Here is a 16,534-nt window from a genome sequence, read left to right on the forward strand (position 1 = left end):
AGATACAGAGAACAGTTTAGTAGTTACCAGTGGGGAGCGCAGAGGAAGGAGGGGCAAGATAGGGCTAGTGGGTTGAGAGGTGCCAACTATGGTGTACAAACATGTAAGCTACAAGGACACACTGTATAGCACAAGGAATATAACCAGTGTTTGATAGTAACTACGACTCGGTGGACGTGAGTCTGAGTGAACTCCGGGAGTTGGTGATGGACAGGGAGGCCTGGCGTGCTGCGATTCATGGGGTCGCAAAGAGTTGGACACGACTGAGCGGCTGAACTGATGAATGGAATATAACCTTTAAAAGTTATGAATGACTATGTTTCACACCTGTACCATGTAATACTGTTGTGATGATAACGCAACTGATGTAATACTGTACATCAACTATACTTCGATTAACAATAAGAAAAAGTGGCTGGAGTGACACACGAGGTCACACATGCCTCTGTACAGCAGGCACTTCTCCAGGCGTCAGCCACACAGTGGTGAGCAGAGCAGACCAGCCCAACTTCAGAGGCCTCAGTGCTCTTCTTTTCCCACAAAAGGAATGGAAGCCCCAGAAAGCTCACAGGCTTCCTCAAATCCTCCACATCACAAATGGCAGAATCAGTCCCCCTAAATCAGGAATTCTTAACCCAAAATCTGTTGTGTGCTCTTGTGACATTGTTGTCCTGACCATCGGTAGCTTCCATAAATTGGGATCATGATATTATGAAAAAGCATATTGTACAGTTCTGTGGAATGGCCTATATAAGCTTTCATCAGATCCTCAAAGGAATAACTTTTCAGAAGATAAAATTTTTATATATTAGGCTGTCAATAATCTGGCTTAAGACTAAATATTTTAAAAACTAAAATCATGGCATCCGGCCCCATTACTGCATAGCAAATAGAAGGGGAAAAGGTGGAAGCAGTGAGAAATTTCATCTTCTTGGGCTCCAAAATCACTGCGGACAGTGACTGCAGCCATGAAATCAGAAGACAATTGCTTCTTGGCAGGAAAGCGATGACAAACCTAGACAGTGTGTTGAAAAGTAGAGACATTACTCTGCCAACAGTTGATGCCTTTGAACTGTGGTGCTGGAGTAGACTCCTGAAAGTTGTAGCAAGGAGATCAAGCCAGTCAAGGACTGATGCTAAAGCTCCGGTATTTTGGTCATCTGATGCAAACAGACGACTCATTGGAAAAGTCCCTAATGCTGGGAAAGACGAAGGGCAGAAGGAGAAGAGGGCGTCAGAGGATGAGATGGCTGGATGGCATCACGGCTGCAATGAGCATGGACTTGGGCAAACTCTGGGAGATAGTGAGGGACAGGGAGGCTGTGCTGTGGTCCATGGGGTCACAAAGAGTCGGACACGACTGGGCGACTGAACGATAATCCAGTGTTAAACTTTCTTCACAGTCGTCTTGCCATAAACATAAAATGGAAGCATTCAATATTATTGGCAGAAACTATCACCTAAAGTGACCAAGGAGGCCCAAGCTGTGCACTCAGAACAGAGGTGGAAAGGCCATGGGCGCCTCCTGGTGGCAGTGCTGGAGCAGCTCACCCTGGACTCCCCTCCCTGTGGACAAGGGACAAGTCTTGTTACTAAAGCAGTCTGAGTCACTGTGTCTGTTTCTTTTGGTTTGAATGCATGAGAAACTTTGTTGCCCTGCTGTGATGATTTTCAGAGAGTGGCCCCCCAGGCCTCAGAAGCTCCTGGGGGTTTATTAGAAATGCATCCTCAAGCCCTGCCTCAGAACTGCTGGTACTCCGGGCTTCCAGCTGACTCTGAGCTGTTTGAGATGCTCCCAGGAAGTTCTTTTTCTGCTTAAGTTAGCTAGAATTGGTTTCTGTTGCTTAAAACCAAGAATTTCAAAGGAAAACTGATAAATAGGGGAGTAAGGAAATTTGGAGAAAGAAAATTTGGGGCGATAAGTTACATTGCCCTGAGTAAAAATTCCACTAATATTCAGGGATGAGAATCTAGCAGCCTATGCCCTATGGTGGAGAATGACTAATTACCTGTGGTCACCTAAAACAAACTGTTCATCAGGGGCCAGGTTTGAGGAAGCTGCGTTGGCAATGCCACACAACAGTGTGAAAGTGAAAAGGAATTCAGGATTGTAGGCAGAGCAGCAATTTCTAATAGCACTGAAAGTTTTCAAACAGCAAACACAGTGTCCAAAGTGTTCCCACTTTATAGACATAAGAATTGGGACTTGCTGTGCAGATGCTAAAATAATTTGTATCTTACAATCACAGGGTTGAAATAGCCACAAAATGCCTGTGTGGAAGTTGGGACAATAATCTGGAAAGAATGAGACTATTTATCAGAACTGAGGTACTTAGCCGGCTTCAGCAGACCCACAGACACCCACCTGAGCGCCACCCTCCCATGCCATTCCCCCCACCAGATCAGATCAGTCGCGTCTGACTCTTTGCGACCCCATGAATCGCAGCACGCCAGGCCTCCCTGTCCATCACCAACTCCCGGAGTTCACTCAAACTAATGTCCATCGAGTCAGTGATGCCATCCAGCCATCTCATCCTCTGTCGTCCCTTTCTCCTCCTGCCCCCAATCCCTCCCAGCATCAGAGTCTTCTCCAATGAGTCAACTCTTCACATGAGGTGGCCAAAGTACTGGAGTTTCAGCTTTAGCATCATTCCTTCCAAAGAAATCCCAGGGGTGATCTCCTTCAGAAGGGACTGGTTGGATCTCCTTGCAGTCCAAGGTAGCTGGTTTTCTTCTGCTCCCCCTCCCCACCACCATCTCAGATCTGAAGTAGCCAGTAACAAAGTCGATGTCTAGAGAAGGCCGCTCCCAACCAAAGAACAAGCACTTTACTAACTCACGCCTACAAACATGAGGGGAGCACATGCAGGCATGGGTTCCCAGTGTTGGGTTCTAAACAAGAAAGAAGAGAGTGCTGGGTTGGGCTGAATTTATGGAGAGTGTGGTGGTTTAAACATCTCTTCTAGTTGTTTACTCACTGGTCATCCTAAATTCAGTGATGGCCAAGTGAAGTTCGAGTTTGGCACAGGGAATCTAGGGAGGTACTCTTCAAGCTCAGACAGGTGCCTCCATCTGGGAGGAATCCACAGAGCTCTGGTAAAAGATAGCTGAAAAAATTTAAAGCCTTTAATTATGTGTTAAAGTGAAAGTCCCTCAGTCCTGTCCGACTCTTTGTGACCCTATGGAGTATTAAGTCCATGGAATTCTCCAGGCCAGAAAACTGGAGTGGGTAGCCGTTCCCTTCTCCAGGGGATCTTCCCGACCCAGGGATCCGAACCCAGGTCTCCCGCACTGCAGGCGGATTTTTTACCAGCTGGGACACCAGGGAGCACAGATACTCATTGTACCACCAGGGAAATCCGAGAAGTTTTCTTCTAAAGCTATTAAGTCCGGTCAAATGTATGGATCATTTTGCTACAAAAACCTGAAAATTTCCTAGAATGAATATGTTACTATTTAAAGTTAGAATATTTCCAGAAATTAAAAGAACAGACAATATTCAGAATTTGGCGTGAAAGTGAGGATAAAATAAAAAATAAAGGAATAGACTAGAGATGCCTGCAACTGAGGTAATGGATGCCGTCTGTTCTCACACGGAACCCAGCGGCCAGACGCCGTCCTCCTCGCGGAGCTCCGTCGCGGCCGGGCACTCAGGAGCTGTCAACGGGAAAGAACTCGGCCAAAGGCAGACATAAACCCAGGACTCAGCAGCCGGGCGCTCGACCCCGCGGGAAGCACAAAGGGTTAGTGTTAGTGCGTGGAAGGGAGACCGGCCGCACCGCCTGCTCCCGGAGCTTCGGGGCGCGGCAGGGGCTGGAGGCCCGTCACTTCCGGGCGCGGGAGGGCTGCCGGGGGCCGCCGCGCTCCGCACTGGGCGCCTGAGACCAGCGATCTGATTGGTCTGCGCGGGGGGCGCGGCGCCAAAGTCGTGTGAGCGCGCGCCCGCCCGTCCTGGGGCCGCGCGCACGTTCGCGCGTCCGGAGCCCGCGCCTGCGCCTCGCCGCCATTCGGGAGGCCGCCGCGCCCCAGGCCTTGGCGGAGCCGCCGGGACCGCGAGCTTCCCCCTCCTTTCCGGCCCGGATGCCGGCCGCGGCCCGCTGGTGAGGAGCGCGGCGGGCGGGGAGGGCCGTTCCCGGACCGCTGCCCCGAGGAGGCTTGGGCCTGCCGCCGACGAGGGCCCCAGGCGCGGCCGCAGGTCGGGTGGGGCCGCGGGCCTTGGGGCGGGAGCCGTGCGTCATCCCGCCCGAGGTCGGAAACGTTTTGTTTCAAACCGCACTGGGGCGACGGAACCCGGGCCCACGAGCTCCTGGTTCTGGAGGCGGTTTTTTCTGCCCCTCGGCTGCGTGGGCTTTGTCATTAATGCCGCTTGGAAGTCAGGGGGCAACCCGTGGAGTGGGGTGGCGTGTATCTGATAACTCAGCAACAAAAGGCCGTTTAAAAGTGGGCAAAGGACTTCAGTGGGTATTTCTCCGGAGGAGATGTGCACATGGCCCCAGAGCACGTCGAAGGATGACTCTTAGCTATCAGCGTTGTGAAAATGGAAACCAGTATGCGATACCGCTTCACACTCGCTAATATTGGTAAAAAAAAAAAAAAAAAAAAAAGATTCTGAAGTGTTGATGAGGACCTGGAGAAATTGGAACAGTCCTGCTTTGCTGTCTGGGAAGTAAAATGATGCGGCTATCAGCTATGGAAAATGGTTTAGAAATTACCATTTGAAGTTACCAGTATGATCCAGCAGTTCCCCTCCTAGGTATAAATTCCAAAGAATTGAAAGCAGAGACCCAGGTACTTGTACACCAGTGTCCATAGCAGCCTTATTCAGAGTAGCCAAGAAGAGGGCTTCTCTGGTGGCTCAGTGAGGAAAAAACCTGGCTGCAATACGGGAGACCTGGGTTCGATTCCTGGGTTGGGAAGATCCCCTGGAGGAGGGCATTGCAACCCACTCCAGTATTCTTGCTTGGAGCCTGGTGGGCTGCAGTCCCTGGGGTGGCAAGGAGTCAGACACGACTGAGTGACTAAGTGCAGCACAGTCTTTGTTCAACCATAATAGCCAAAGGAGGTAACAATCTACATGACTGTCAACGGATGAGTGGGGAAAAAATTGTGGTGTATACAGTGGGCTGCTGCATATCCTTGGAATGAAATTATGATGCATGCTTCAGTGTATACATGCTAAGTAGAAAAAGCCCGGCACAAAACCCCCAATATTTTATGATTCCTCTCAAAGAGGGAATTGTTGAATGGGTATAGAATTTCTGTTTGTGATGATTTTGGAAATGGATAATGGAAACGGCCATACAACATTGTGAATGTACTTAATGCCACTAGATTATGCATTTAAAAATGGTAAGTTGAATGGTTTATTAATTTTTAAAGTGGTATTTGAGAAAGAACCTGGATAGGTAGCAGAACATTATTGTGGTCCTTCATCAGATGCTATTTGCCTGACCTTGAGTAAGTTATTAATGTCTAGGTTTCAATTTCCTTACCTGTAAAGTTTGCTTATTCCTGTAGCATAAAAATCCATGCTTCAGGATTCAGCGAATTCTTGGCAAGCATTTTTGCCTCCTGCTGGTTGTGGAAGCATTTTCCCTGCAAAAAGTTGTTGAGATGCTTGAAGATAGTGGTAGTCTGTTGGAGAGAGGTCAGGTGAATATGATGGATGAGGCAAAACTTCCTAGCCCAGTTCATTCCACTTCTGAAGCGTTGGTTGTGTGACATGTGGTTGGATGTTGTTGTGGGGAAGAATTGGGCCCTTTCTGTTGACCGGCGCCAGCTGCAGGTGTTGCAGTTCAGGGTGTATCTCATGGATTTGCTGAGCATACATCTCTAGTGTCATGATTTTGCCGGGATTCAGAAAGCTGTAGTGGATCAGACGGGCAGCAAACCACCAGACGATGACCATGACCTTTTTTTGGTGCAAGTTTAGCTTTGAGAAGTGCTTTGGAGCTTCTTCTCAGTCCAAGCACTGAGCTTGTCATTGTTGGTTGTTGTATAAAATCTACTTTTTGTTTCACATCATAATCTGATGGAGAAATGAATCATTGTTGCATAGAATAAGAGAAGACAACACTTCAAAAGGATGATTTTTTGTGTGTGTGTGTGTGTTCAGCTGATGAGCTGGCCACTTATCAAGCCTTTTTACCTTTTCCATTTGCTTCAAATTCTGAACAACTGTAGAATGGTTGATGTTGAGTTTTCTGGCAACTTCTCATGTAGTTGTAAGAGGATCAGGTTTGATGATCGTCTCAATTGATCATTGTCAACTTTGGTGGCAAGCCACTGCACTCCTCATCTTCAAGGCTCTTGTCTCCTTGGTAAAACTTCTTGAACTACCACTGCACTCTACCCTCGTTAGCAGATTCTGGACCAAATGCATTGCTGATACTGTGAATCGTCTCTGGTGCACTTTATGAGCCATTTTGAACTCGAATAAAAAAACCACTTGAATTTGCCTTTTATCTAACATCATTTTCCTAGTCTAAAATAAACAGCAAGTAATGTCATTAGCAAAAAGAAGCCATAAAGTGAGAAATGCATGTTAAAATGATGTATATCGTGACCACATTTATTTAAGAATGTATTCCAGTATCAAACAGCAAAGTTTAACAATGCAAAACCACACTTTTTCATCAGCCTAATACTTTAATGGCTGCATTCACCATCCGCAGTGATTTTGCTGCCCAAGAAAATAAAATTTGTCACAGCTTTCACCTTTTCTCCATTTACCATGAAGTGATGGGACTGGATGTCATGATCTTAGTTTTTTGAATGTTGTCAGGCCAGTTTTTTCACTCTTCTCTTTCACCCTCATCAAGAAACTCTTTAGTTCCTCTTCGCTTTCTGCCATTAGAGTAGTATCATCTGTATATCTGAGGTGGTTGATATTTCTTTGGCAGTCTTGATTCTAGCTTGTGATTCATCCAGCCTAGGATTTTGCTCTGTGTATATAATTTCATAGTGGATCATTAAATTGAAACTCAACGAGGGCGATGTCATGGATATTAGCTACCGTAATCTTCGGTGTCATTTTATTAAACTTAATGTCTAGGCTTTGGATTGGACCCCTGTTGCTGTTGGAAGGGGCAGGATAGTGAGAAATTATCAGAATTATAGAGGGCACAGATTTTCACAGTGAAGTAATTTTGATTACTCTTCCTTTTGTTTTTTTTCAGGTTCAACTTCTCATCTCTGTCCTTCATGTACTATACATTGTTTTCTGTGGTCTAGTCAAAAAGCCATGTACACTTGCCTGCCCTTTGAAGACCATTTTAAAGAATTTTTCTAAGACAACTGGTAAGTCTGCTAATGAAAAAACATGGTGTACTGTATTTCTTCCTTGTTCTAAAAGTATTTGTCCTGAATCTATACCGTAATATTCTAGTAGCATTGCTTTGCATATATTTTTGTGCACTTTTAACATTTTTCACTTTCTAACATATAAGCGAATATTTTATGATGAGTGCATTTTTAAAAAGTGCTTAGAGTTTTTAAGGGAAAACGTTAAAAGCATACATACCCATATTGATAGTGGTATATGAACATGTATTAATTGTGTTAGTTACAGAATCTGGTTTAGCAGCTGTTGGATCCATGCTAAGAAGGGCATACCTGATATAACTGGTGGAGAATAGAATAGAGTCCAGAATAGAATCACAAAACTTAGTAATTGCTAAATAGAATGCTGCATCTCAGGAAAAGAACATTATATGTCGTTGATTACATGTGTAATCAATGTTGAGATGAAAACTATCCATTTGGGGTCAAAAACAGGCTGGATACCAGAGAATTAAAGATACAAATATGTAAGAAGAGAATGAAGTTATCATTATCACAGGAAAAATACTGAGTTATTAAAAAAGTATTTGAGAAGGCATAATTTAAAACACAGTCATAAGAGAAACAGTTTTAAATTTTTAATTTTTGTGTAAACCAATTGGTCAAAAAGTTCTTTTGGATTTTCCCATGATATGTTACGGAAAACCTGAATGAACTTTTTGGCCAATCCAATATGTAGTTTAGGGGGAAAAAAAAGTCAAAGTCAAGAGACAAATGGTAAATTGAGAGGGTAGTTTCTATAAAATGACTGACTTCTTTTATATACAAAGACTATTTACAAATAATTAAAAAAATGCATAAAGTACATCCTAGAAAAAAGATATACACGTGGCTGATAAAAAGGGAGGATACTCAGTCTTTCTCATTAAAGAACGTTAAAACAATAGTGAGATGTCAGTTTTCACCTAAGGAGTAGCAAGGGTTTGAAGTGTAATGATCCTCTGGTGATGAGGGAGTTGGGAATTCTTGAATTATCCCTCACATAGACGCACTTGGTATGTAAGGTATGTAATAGTGCTGCAGGTTTTTGAGAGTTTGGTGAAACATTAGTTTCAGTTGCAAATAGCCTTCGAAACATTTCTAGGAATTTCCCCTACAAAAATACCCTCACATTCAAAGATCTGTATAAGGAATTTCAGTGCTTAGCCTGTGTGTAAAGATACCCTAGGAAATGCCTTCTAATTCAGCAGAAGCCTGTATGTGCTCTTACTGTAGAAATAGAAACTTGGTCCAGTTGCTCTCAGAGTCACCAAAACACGTTCCTCTCACTTCCTTGCGATCTGGCCCTGTTGTTTCTCCTGAGCCACAGACTTCTCTTCTTTAAATGGAAGCTCATTGCAGAAAAATATGTTTAATACCTCATTTGTATAGAATGTATTCGTGCCCTTTTGTAAACATAGAACTTCTCTTTAGTGATACGTAAGTACAGTGACAACCCCTGGGAAGTGATACTGTGAATGTCTTGTCCGCATGAATGAGTATGTGAGTTTTTCTTAACTTTTACTGCCTAAGAAGATTAGCTTAAAAGTTTAAAAGTCCTGTTTTCTGGCAAACAAGTTGCCTCAAGGGTGTCCTCCATCTGAATTGCTGTTTTGGCAAACCCCCTCACAGCCTTTAAGGTCTCTGCTGAGAGCCTTCTCTGTGTTGTCTTCCACATTCGTATCTTCTCAACTGATGTAAGTACCACATTGTAAGACACCCCTAAAACCCAAACACCTAGAAGAGCATAGGGCACAAAATAATTAATTCATTAAATGAATGGATAAAAATACATTAGGATGGATAAAGCATTACAAGATAAGTTGTCTTTTTTTTTTTTTAAAGTTGTCTTTTCACAGTTAGATTTAGTTTAACAAGCACTTTGTAAAGTGGGTCTAAAGTTTCTTGCTCTGCCTGAATAGCCTAGCTTTAACTTTGACATTTACTCAGCCTTTGTGTGCTAACAGCTTGTTGATTCAGGGTATTAAAGTGTAAGGCACATGCAGTAGATAATTCTGGAATCAGGCTTGGGTTCCTGACAGTCTTATAACCTGGGTAATTGACTTTGAACATTAGGTTCGTCATCTGTAGATGAAAATAATATTGGAGTCATATTGTTAGGATTAAATGAGACGATATATGTAAAAATAGCAGAGTTCCTGGGACTTGGTTAAAAAAATTAGTTATATTTTCCCCTTCTCTTCACAGTCTTTATAGAGATATTTATAATAAATGCATGTGCCATTCTAGACTTAAAATTTTTCAAGTATAGAATGGACTAGAAATAGCATTTCATTCAAATTATGATCCCTGAAAATCATTCATTTATTTCTCCTTTGTTGCAGCACTGTTTTTAAAGAATAAAATCGTGTATGTTAGAAAAATGGAAGTATTCCAGGAACTTCGTAAGACGTCGGCACGTTTGGAGTGTGACCACTGCAATTTCAGAGGCACAGATTATGAAAATGTACAAATCCACATGGGTACCATCCATCCAGAATTTTGTGATGAAATGGATGCCGGTGGGTTAGGTAAAATGATATTTTACCAGAAAAGTGCAAAGCTGTTTCACTGCCATAAATGCTTTTTCACCAGCAAGATGTACTCTAATGTATACTATCACATCACGTCTAAACATTCTGCTGCAGAGAAATGGAATGAGAAACCAAAAAATCAGTTCAACAAAGAAGGAGAACCTGTGAAAAGTCCCCCTCTTCCTGAACACCAGAAAACAGCCTCCAGTTCAGCAGAGCTCCTGAAGCCTGCCCCTGCCCTTTCTATAGAAACACAGAAACTTGGCCCAGTTGCGTCTCCAGAATCACCAGAACCAGCTCCTCTTCCTTCCCTGGACTCTCAGAAGCCTGGCCCTGTTGTTTCTCCTGAGCCACAGACACCTTCTCTTCCTTCTCCTGAGCCTCCAAAACCGGCCCCTGTCTCTTCTCCTGAACTTCCAAAACCAGCCCCTCTCGTTTCTGAATCTCAGAAACTAGTCCCTGTTCCTTCTCCAGAACCACAGAAACTTGCTCCTGTGTCTCCTGAGCCAATAAAGGCCACTCTGACTAATCCCAAACCCCAGAAACACTCCCATTTCCCAGAAACATTGGTGCCGCCTTCCGCCCCATCCCCCGAGTCACCAGTACTAGCTGCCTCCCCAGAACCTTGGGGACCGTCCCCAACTGCATCTCCGGAGTCTCGGAAGCCAGCCCAGACTGTCTCCCCTGAGCCGAGGAAGCTGTCCCCATCAGTGTCTCCTGAACCTTGGAAGCTGTTCTCTGCTGTCTCCTCAGAGCCTCGGAGGCCAGCCCCATCTGTGTCACCAGGCTCTTGGAAGCCAGGGCCACCTGGATCCCCCAGGTCTTGGAAATCCAGTCCGTCAGCAGCATCAGGACCTTGGAAGCCAGCTAAACCTGCTCCATCTGTGTCTCCTGGACCTTGGAAACCGACTCCATCCGTGTCCTCCGCCTCCTGGAAGTCTTCATCAGTCTCGTCTGGTTCCTGGAAATCTCCTCCTGCGTCTCCTGAGTCCTGGAAGTCTGGCCCACCAGAGCTGCGAAAGACCGCTACCACCTTGTCACCTGAACACTGGAAGACAGTTCCTCCAGAGTCTCCTGAGCTTCGCAAACCTGGCCCAACACTGTCCCCAGAGATCCGGAGTCCAGCAGGATCTCCAGAGCTCAGAAAGCCCTCAGGGTCTCCAGAGATTTGGAAGTTTTCTCCTGATCAGCGGAAAACATCTCCTGCTTCAGTTGATTATCCTGAGTCCCAGAAAAGTTCCCGTGGTGGTTCCCCTGATCTCTGGAAGTCTTCCTTTTTCATCGAACCTCAGAAACCTGTCTTCCCTGAGATACGGAAACCAGGTCCTTCTGGGCCATCTGAGTCCCCAAAAGCAGCCTCTGATATCTGGAAGCCTGTTCTCTCTGTCAGTACTGAGCCTAGAAAGCCTTCCCTGTTTTCTGAGCCTACCAAAACCGCCCCTCCTGCTTCTCCTGAACCACGAAAACGTGCTCTTTTTCCAGAGCCCCGGAAGCATGCCCTTTTCCCTGAACTTCCAAAGTCTGCCATCTTCTCGGAGTCTCAAAAGGTAGTTGAGCTTGGTGATGAACCACAGGCAGATGCCATTGATGATCAAAAGTGTGATGTTTTAGTTCAGGAAGAACTAATGGCTACACCTAAGAAACTCTTGGAAGACACTTTATTTCCTTCCTCAAAGAAGCTCAAGAAAGACAACCAAGAGAACTCTGATGCTGAGCTTAGTAGCAGTGAGTGTATCAAAGCAGATTTGGATGCAGTAGATGGTAAGGGCCAAGAATCCAGCAGTGACCAAGAGCAGGTTGATGTGGAATCTATTGATTTTAGTAAAGAGAACAAAATGGACATTACTAGTCCAGAGCAGTCCAAAAATGTATTGCAGTTTACTGAAGAAAAAGAGGCTTTTATCTCTGAAGAAGAGATTGCAAAATACATGAAGCGTGGAAAAGGAAAGTATTATTGCAAAATTTGTTGCTGTCGTGCTATGAAAAAAGGTGCTGTTTTGCATCATTTGGTTAACAAGCATAATGTCCATAGTCCTTACAAATGTACAATTTGTGGAAAAGCTTTTCTTTTAGAATCTCTCCTTAAAAATCATGTAGCTGCTCATGGGCAAAGTTTGCTTAAATGTCCACGTTGTAATTTTGAATCAAATTTTCCAAGAGGCTTTAAGAAACATTTAACTCATTGTCAAAGCCGGCATAATGAGGAAGCAAATAAAAAGCTGATGGAAGCTCTGGAACCTCCACTGGAGGAGCAGCAAATTTGATTTTTAAACATGATGTGGACATGTGCTCTACAGAGTTGTCTATTGAACCCATTTGTTGAAAGTATCGGTTAGAAAGCCTAGCTGGGCCAGTAGATGCTGATGTTTGTGGTGTACTGTGTTTGTCTCAGTGGTGTTACAAAGAATAAGTGTTATTTTTTTCTTGGTCTCTTGTTTATGTGGCTGTTGTATAAGTCAATAAATGCATATTGTATATTCCATATGGGTAAAATTTCTCTAATTTCTTTAGTATATTTGAGTAATACGAAGAGGTAGGTGTTCTGTATAACAAGACTAAGTCGTACCCAGTTGGAAATGTCTAGTTAAATCTTTCTTGTGCAACTAATTTTGGACAATGGAAATTAGGCATGAAAATTCTGAGAAGTTTTGTTCTTTTAAGTGTGTTTTCAGATCATAAAAGTTATTTTAAAGTTTCTATTTGGTCATAAAATATTAGTTTATTAATCTTGAACCACTTTTAGGTGTTTATTAGCTTTTATGTCATGGAAGTTTGGAGTCTCAGGGTTGCCGATTTTCTGCTAAAAGAGGGGAAATTGAGTCAGTTTAAAATATAGTTTGCAGTCTTCTCCTGTAGGAAACAGAAACGGGTGTGATTTTAGGTCTTGTCCTTAGTTGATTCCTTTGGGGTCTTCCATTCTGAACCCTACCCCGGCTCTGGCCCTTCCCTTCCCTGTGAGCTCGTACCCACAGGTGACCCTTACTTGCCAAATGTGGTACGAGTTGCACCTCCTCCTGGGCCTTATGCACCATCTTTTGGGGCTTCAGACCAAGGTCATGAGCAGAACTGAAAGTCTTCCAGATTCACCACAAAAAGTTTTATAAATAAACATTACTGTTTAAGAAATACGTCAGTTCTGTGTTTTTCACAGTTGTTACTGTAAGTACTTGGTGCCTGTTTATGGATTGTTTTATTCTAAAATATTTTGTCAAATGTGTATCAACCAAATTAAAAACAAAGGCTTTCATGTTAGCAACATCTTCCTGTGTGTTTTCTTTTGTGTAATTATTTCCAGTTTCCACTTGTTTTCACACTGATTTTCATATCTGGAGCAGCATTTTCTAAGCTCCTTTTTCTCAGGGTGGTCAGGTAGGTTCAGGGACTGTACGGTCATCCCTTGGTGCCCACAGGGAATTAGTTCCATGACACCCTGCAGATACCAAAATCCATGGATGCTCAAGTCTCTTAAAAGCATGTAATGTTTGTGTTTAACCTGCGCACGTCCTCCCATACTTTAAATCATCTCTAGATAACTTAGAGTGCCTAACACAATGTAAGTGCATTGTAAATAGTTATCAGCAAGTGGCAAATTCAAGTTTTGCTTTATGGAACTTTCTGGAAATTTTTTCGAATATTTTTGATCCATGATTGGTTGAATCCATGAAAGTGGAAACCAAGGATGCACGAGTCCTAGCTTCATGAGGCTTTGTATGAAAATTCTCATCAATCCACGCTAGCCTATTAAAGGGCACTTAATCCTGGTGGTGGTCAGTCCTGACTGCTTCATTTAAACAATAGGGAGCATTTATTGTCGTAAGGATTCTGATTTGTAGCCAGAAGTGAGATTTTGGCTTATGCACTTGAATTCCATCAAACAAGCAGCTCCAGACATGTCATTTCAGAGAACATGGTCTGGCAGGGAAGGCACTGCTTGATGGGATTGCTGGTTTACACTGGGCAGCTTAACAACAAGCTTGTGAGTTGTGGAGTTGACTCCTAGACATGATGCCAACAGGCAGGTGGGGGAAGGTGTCTTGGATACAGCTGTCTTTAATATGCTGACTTGATTAAAATTATGAGTAGAAAAACAAGGGGCCTCCAGTGCCCAGAAACTGTTTTGAAGCCTGCAATCAAAACAACCATGTCTGAGCATGTAACAGCATGCAATAGGTTCTTTGGAGTCATATCTTTCGGTGCAGTCTTCTCAGAGAGTCCTCTTATGTCTGCTCAAGGGGAATCTAGCTAGATCCTATAACTTGGCATCTCATGTTGGTGTTTAATAATGCTGTCATAAGATGGATTTGGTGCTAGATTAAGTAGCTGTGCTGCATGTGTAGTTTGGCATTAAGGCCAATTTTAGTTGAGTAAACCACCATGTTCTTGGCTCACCTCAGTTGTAAGCTTCCCATTTTTTTCTCCTTTTACCTCTAAGGGGTAAACTGTCCTTAGTTTAGAACCTATTTACTTTCTTTTTACTTTTTCATTTGTTTATGTATTTTTGGCTGTGTAAGAATTTTCCACAATGTGATCCACACAGTCAAAGGCAATGAAGCAGTCACTGAACTGATTGAGACTTTATGCTTCTGGTGCCAAAGAAACGAGATTTCTTTGAGGAACACATACAGATTGCCATTAGACACATGAAAAATGCTCAGCATCCCTATCCGTTCAGTTCAGTCGCATGGCTCTTAGGAAATTCTGGAGGAATATATCAAAAAGAACGGGTTTCCCAGGCCAGGTTAGATGTAAAGAGCCTGTCTGCCAATGCAGGAGAAGTAAGTTCAATCCCTGGGTGGGGAAGACGCACTGGAGGAGGGCATGGCAACCCACTTCAGTATTCTTCCCTGAAATACTATGGACAGAAGAGCCTGGCAGGCTACAGACCACAGGGTCCACAGAATCAAACATGACTGAAGGGTTAGGGGTTAGGGTTTAGGGTTAGGGTTAGGATTTAGGGTTAGAGTTGGGGGGTTGGGAGGGTAGAGGAGGGGGTCAGGAGTGTGGAGAAGGGGGTCGGCAGTGTGGAGGAGGGGTGGGAGGATGGAAGGCCTGCTGTCTGCACATAAGTCCCCACCCCCGACCATCTTCAGAATTGCTCATTCGTGTAGCAAGCATCCTAGTTGGGTTTTCACCTGTGTAACTGGTGGGTTCTTATTGAGCAATGTGAACAGTGACATTAAATGTCCTCAGTCAGGACTAGATACTTAACTATGCCACATACAGGTGTAAGAACCTGGGGAGGCATGTGCAGCCAGTACCCCTAGGAAAAGGGTTCAGACTTGACCCTTCAACATTTTGGGGTCCAATCACTGCTTTATCATTTATGAGGGCCCAGTTCTGACTCTAAGGGTTCTGTAATCCAGCCTCCATCCTCCTTTAATGAGACCCACACTTCTAGGATCCTACAGAGCAGGGCCTGTGTGAGTTCTCTGTGGCTTCTCTAACAAACAACCACATGTTGGGTGATTTAAAGCAGCAGGAGTTCATCCTCCCCCAGTACTGGAAACCAGACACCTGAGATCAAGGGCTGAGGTCCCTCCAGAGGCTCCAGGATAGGAGCCTTCCTGCCTTCTCCAGCTTTGGGGCTCCAGGGGTCCCGGGGCTTGTGGCCCCGTCCTTCCCACCTCTGCCTCCATCTTCACAAGGCTTCTCATCTGTGTCCTCTTTCATCTCTTATAAGGACTCTGGCAGTTGGATTGAAGGTCACCCTAACCCTAGATGACCTTACCTTGAGATCCTTAACTACATCTACAAAGACCCTTTTCCCAGATATGGCCCTGTTCCCGTGTTTTGGGGGACACATCTTTTGGGGCCACCATTTACCCCATTATCTGTATATAAAATAACCCTTATTTTAGGAGATCACCACAGGCCCATATAGACGGGCACAGACAGCGGCCACACTCGTGGCGTCTGGAGAGAATCAGGATCCTGGAGTCACCTGGAACAGATCGTGCCTGGCTTCATCAGGTGAGGGGAATCACAGGGAGGAGTGGGGCATGGTCTTGTTCAGGCTTCAGAAAGACCATGTTGGGTGGGATGTGAGACGCACCGTGAGGGCAGGAAGCTTTGTAGGGCCTGATGGAGGGATTAGGCTTGGGCCAGGGCTGTGGGTGTAGAGTGGAATTAGTGTGGGGATTGGCCATATGCCCTGGAGAAGGAGCTGACAGTCCCTGGGGCACAAGGAACTGGGAACCTGGGAGGCTTCTGTGTTTCTGAACCAAACTTGAGTCCACACACCTGAGAGCAGTAAAGCCAGTCGTCTGACACCAGGTGCAGTAAAGGAAAGTGCAGCATTAACTGTAAAGGCACCAATATGTGGAGACAGGTAACTCGTGCTCTAAACCCTGAAATCCCCGAAGGGCTTCAGGAAAGCAGTATTACGGGCCACATGAGGGAGGGGGTGACAGAGAACTGCTGGTGCACGGTTCTCTGGTTGGTGAGGTAACAGGCGGCTAACCTCACAAATCCTCAGGCACTGGACACTCTGGGGGTGACGTGTTCATGCTCATCAAGTAGTTAACTTCTTCCACTCAGTGGGGCTTTTAGCAGCTGTTACACAACTCCCTGAATGTGCCTCAGACACTGTTGTCTCCATACTTCAGAGAGGAGTTACAGCAGAGGATACGGGACGGGGTCTGTTCTGGGAGGGCCCCATTGGCTCCTGCTTGGTTACACCA

General features: G+C 44.7%; 1 protein-coding gene across 5 annotated transcripts; it reads left to right on the forward strand.

Moving 5' to 3' along the window:
- Nucleotides 1-4,017: 4,017 nt before the first annotated feature.
- CHAMP1 (chromosome alignment maintaining phosphoprotein 1) lies at nt 4,018-13,106 on the forward strand. 5 transcript variants are annotated; one of them, XM_061435481.1, is made up of 3 exons: nt 4,018-4,100; nt 7,179-7,299; nt 9,666-13,106. In XM_061435481.1, the coding sequence occupies exon 3, from the start codon at nt 9,704-9,706 to the stop codon at nt 12,116-12,118; it is 2,415 nt and encodes an 804-aa protein (XP_061291465.1). In that variant the 5' UTR covers nt 4,018-4,100; nt 7,179-7,299; nt 9,666-9,703; the 3' UTR covers nt 12,119-13,106. The 5 variants fall into 5 exon arrangements, with proteins under 5 accessions (XP_061291465.1, XP_061291466.1, XP_061291467.1 ...); XM_061435482.1 differs by having other exon boundaries at nt 4,100-4,195; XM_061435483.1 differs by lacking the exon at nt 4,018-4,100 and adding an exon at nt 4,286-4,788.
- The last annotated feature ends 3,428 nt before the right edge of the window (nt 13,107-16,534 follow it).

The sequence above is a fragment of the Bos javanicus genome, chromosome 12 (assembly GCF_032452875.1).
Source record: "Bos javanicus breed banteng chromosome 12, ARS-OSU_banteng_1.0, whole genome shotgun sequence".
NCBI lineage: Eukaryota > Metazoa > Chordata > Mammalia > Artiodactyla > Bovidae > Bos > Bos javanicus.

Excerpts from the sequence above, each read along its gene's own strand:
- CHAMP1 (XM_061435480.1), top strand. Across the intron at positions 7,300-9,665 it reads GAATTTTTCTAAGACAACTG|CACTGTTTTTAAAGAATAAA; the intron begins GTAAGTCTGCTA and ends CCTTTGTTGCAG.